This window comes from Metschnikowia bicuspidata, assembly GCF_001664035.1.
Source record: "Metschnikowia bicuspidata var. bicuspidata NRRL YB-4993 chromosome Unknown METBIscaffold_15, whole genome shotgun sequence".
NCBI classification, from domain to species: domain Eukaryota; kingdom Fungi; phylum Ascomycota; class Pichiomycetes; order Serinales; family Metschnikowiaceae; genus Metschnikowia; species Metschnikowia bicuspidata.
The window spans coordinates 1-1,522 of NW_017387745.1; the positions used below are offsets into that span (position 1 = coordinate 1).

General features: G+C 63.5%; 1 protein-coding gene across 1 annotated transcript; it reads right to left on the reverse strand.

Annotated features, from left to right (window-relative positions):
* Positions 1-22: 22 nt before the first annotated feature.
* Positions 23-1,003, reverse strand: SPT10 (Spt10p; the record flags this gene model as incomplete). The annotated part of the gene is made up of 1 exon (XM_018855047.1): positions 23-1,003. A coding segment is annotated over one exon (981 nt), but the record flags the coding sequence as incomplete, so codon positions are not given.
* Positions 1,004-1,522: the final 519 nt, after the last annotated feature.

The following is a 1,522-nucleotide window of genomic DNA, read 5'->3' on the forward strand; positions in this document are numbered from 1 at the left end:
CGGGCGCGTCGGCCTTGGCCAGCTCGCGGCACGCGGCGCAGTTGCGGATGGCCGCGGCCACGGTGTCCTTGATGCGCGTCCAGTGGTACTTCTCCAGCACCGCGGCCGTGGTCTTGTTGATGCCGCCGTGGCTGGCGAGGTGGAGCTCGGAGCAGATCTGGAGCTGGCGGGCCGGGTCGCTGACCACCTCGCGGTCGCGGAGCATGAGCTTGCCGTACTGGAGGCGGTAGTGCGAGGCCAGCAGGCGGAGGCGCAGCTTCTCCTGGCGGTCGGCCATGGGCGGGTACTTGCCGGTCTCCAAGTAGTACTTGATTTTGTCGAAGCGGTACGCGCCCAAGGTGGCGTCGGCCACGGCCACGAGCTCGCGCCCGTAGATGAGCGCGTCCACCGCGGCGTCGTGGCCCTTCAAGATGCCCGCGGACTTGATGCGCCCGATGCGCTTGAAGCCGAGCAGCTCCCAGATGCTGCGCGCGGCCACGTTGGTCTCGAACACGAGGTTGAACACGCAGTACGTGTAGCCGAGGCGCGGCGCCCACTGGAGGAAGCAGTCTGCGAGCGTGCGGCCGATACCCTTGCCCCGGATGCCGGCGTTGACGAGGAACCCGGCCGTGCAGATGTGCGACGCGCGGCCCGGGTAGTTGGGCTTGACGAAGAACGTGCCCAAGCACTCCTTTTCCCAGTGCTTGGGGCCCTCGAGCGCGGGCAGGTCGCCCAACACCATCACGCCGGCAAACGCGCCGAACCAGTAGTTCTGGAACGACTCGATGTGCAACGTGTCGAAAAACAGGAACGTGTCGCCGCGCTCGATCTCGATGTTGAACTCGTCGCACAAGAACGCGAGCAACCCGGCCGGCAAGCTGTCCGCGTGCTGCACGGGGTAGATGGTGGCCGTGGTCTCGCCGTCTTTCAAGAGCACCGTGTACCGCTCGATGCTGGCCATGGGGTTGTAGTCGAGCTGCAGCCGGTAGTGCGCCGGCTGGAGCACGTCGTCGAATTCGGGCATGGCGGATGGGCTGGCGCGTGCCGAGGTTCCGGCGGATTTTGCAGCTATTGCTCGTATATCTGTAGCGGGGGTAGATTGGAGACTGGCGTAGATCGTGGGATGAGATGTTTTGCGGCACCGCGCCGCCGCATGCAGGGCCGCCGCACGTCGCTGCTGCCTGGCGAGGCTTTTGAGACGGCCGTTGCTTTTGGGCCGCGCCGCGTGCGTCTCGCGTGTCCCGTGTGGTGTCTCCGGCTTTTCCGTGCTCTCTCCCGGACCTTGGGTCGTGGTTGTTTCTGTTGTTTTCGCGGCGGCGGCCGCCACTGCCGTCTTCATTCCGGGCTCTCCTGCCTCTTTCTTGTCTTGTCTTTTGCCTGTCTTGATTTTTGTATTTTCCCTCCATACGCGTCTCTCGTTCTTCTCTCTTTTCCCTCGTTCTTCTCTCTTTCCTCGTTCTTCTCTCTTTCCTCGTTCCTCTCTCTTTCTCTCTCTCTCTCTCTCTCTCTCTCTCTCTCTCTCTCTCTCTCTCTCTCTTCTCTC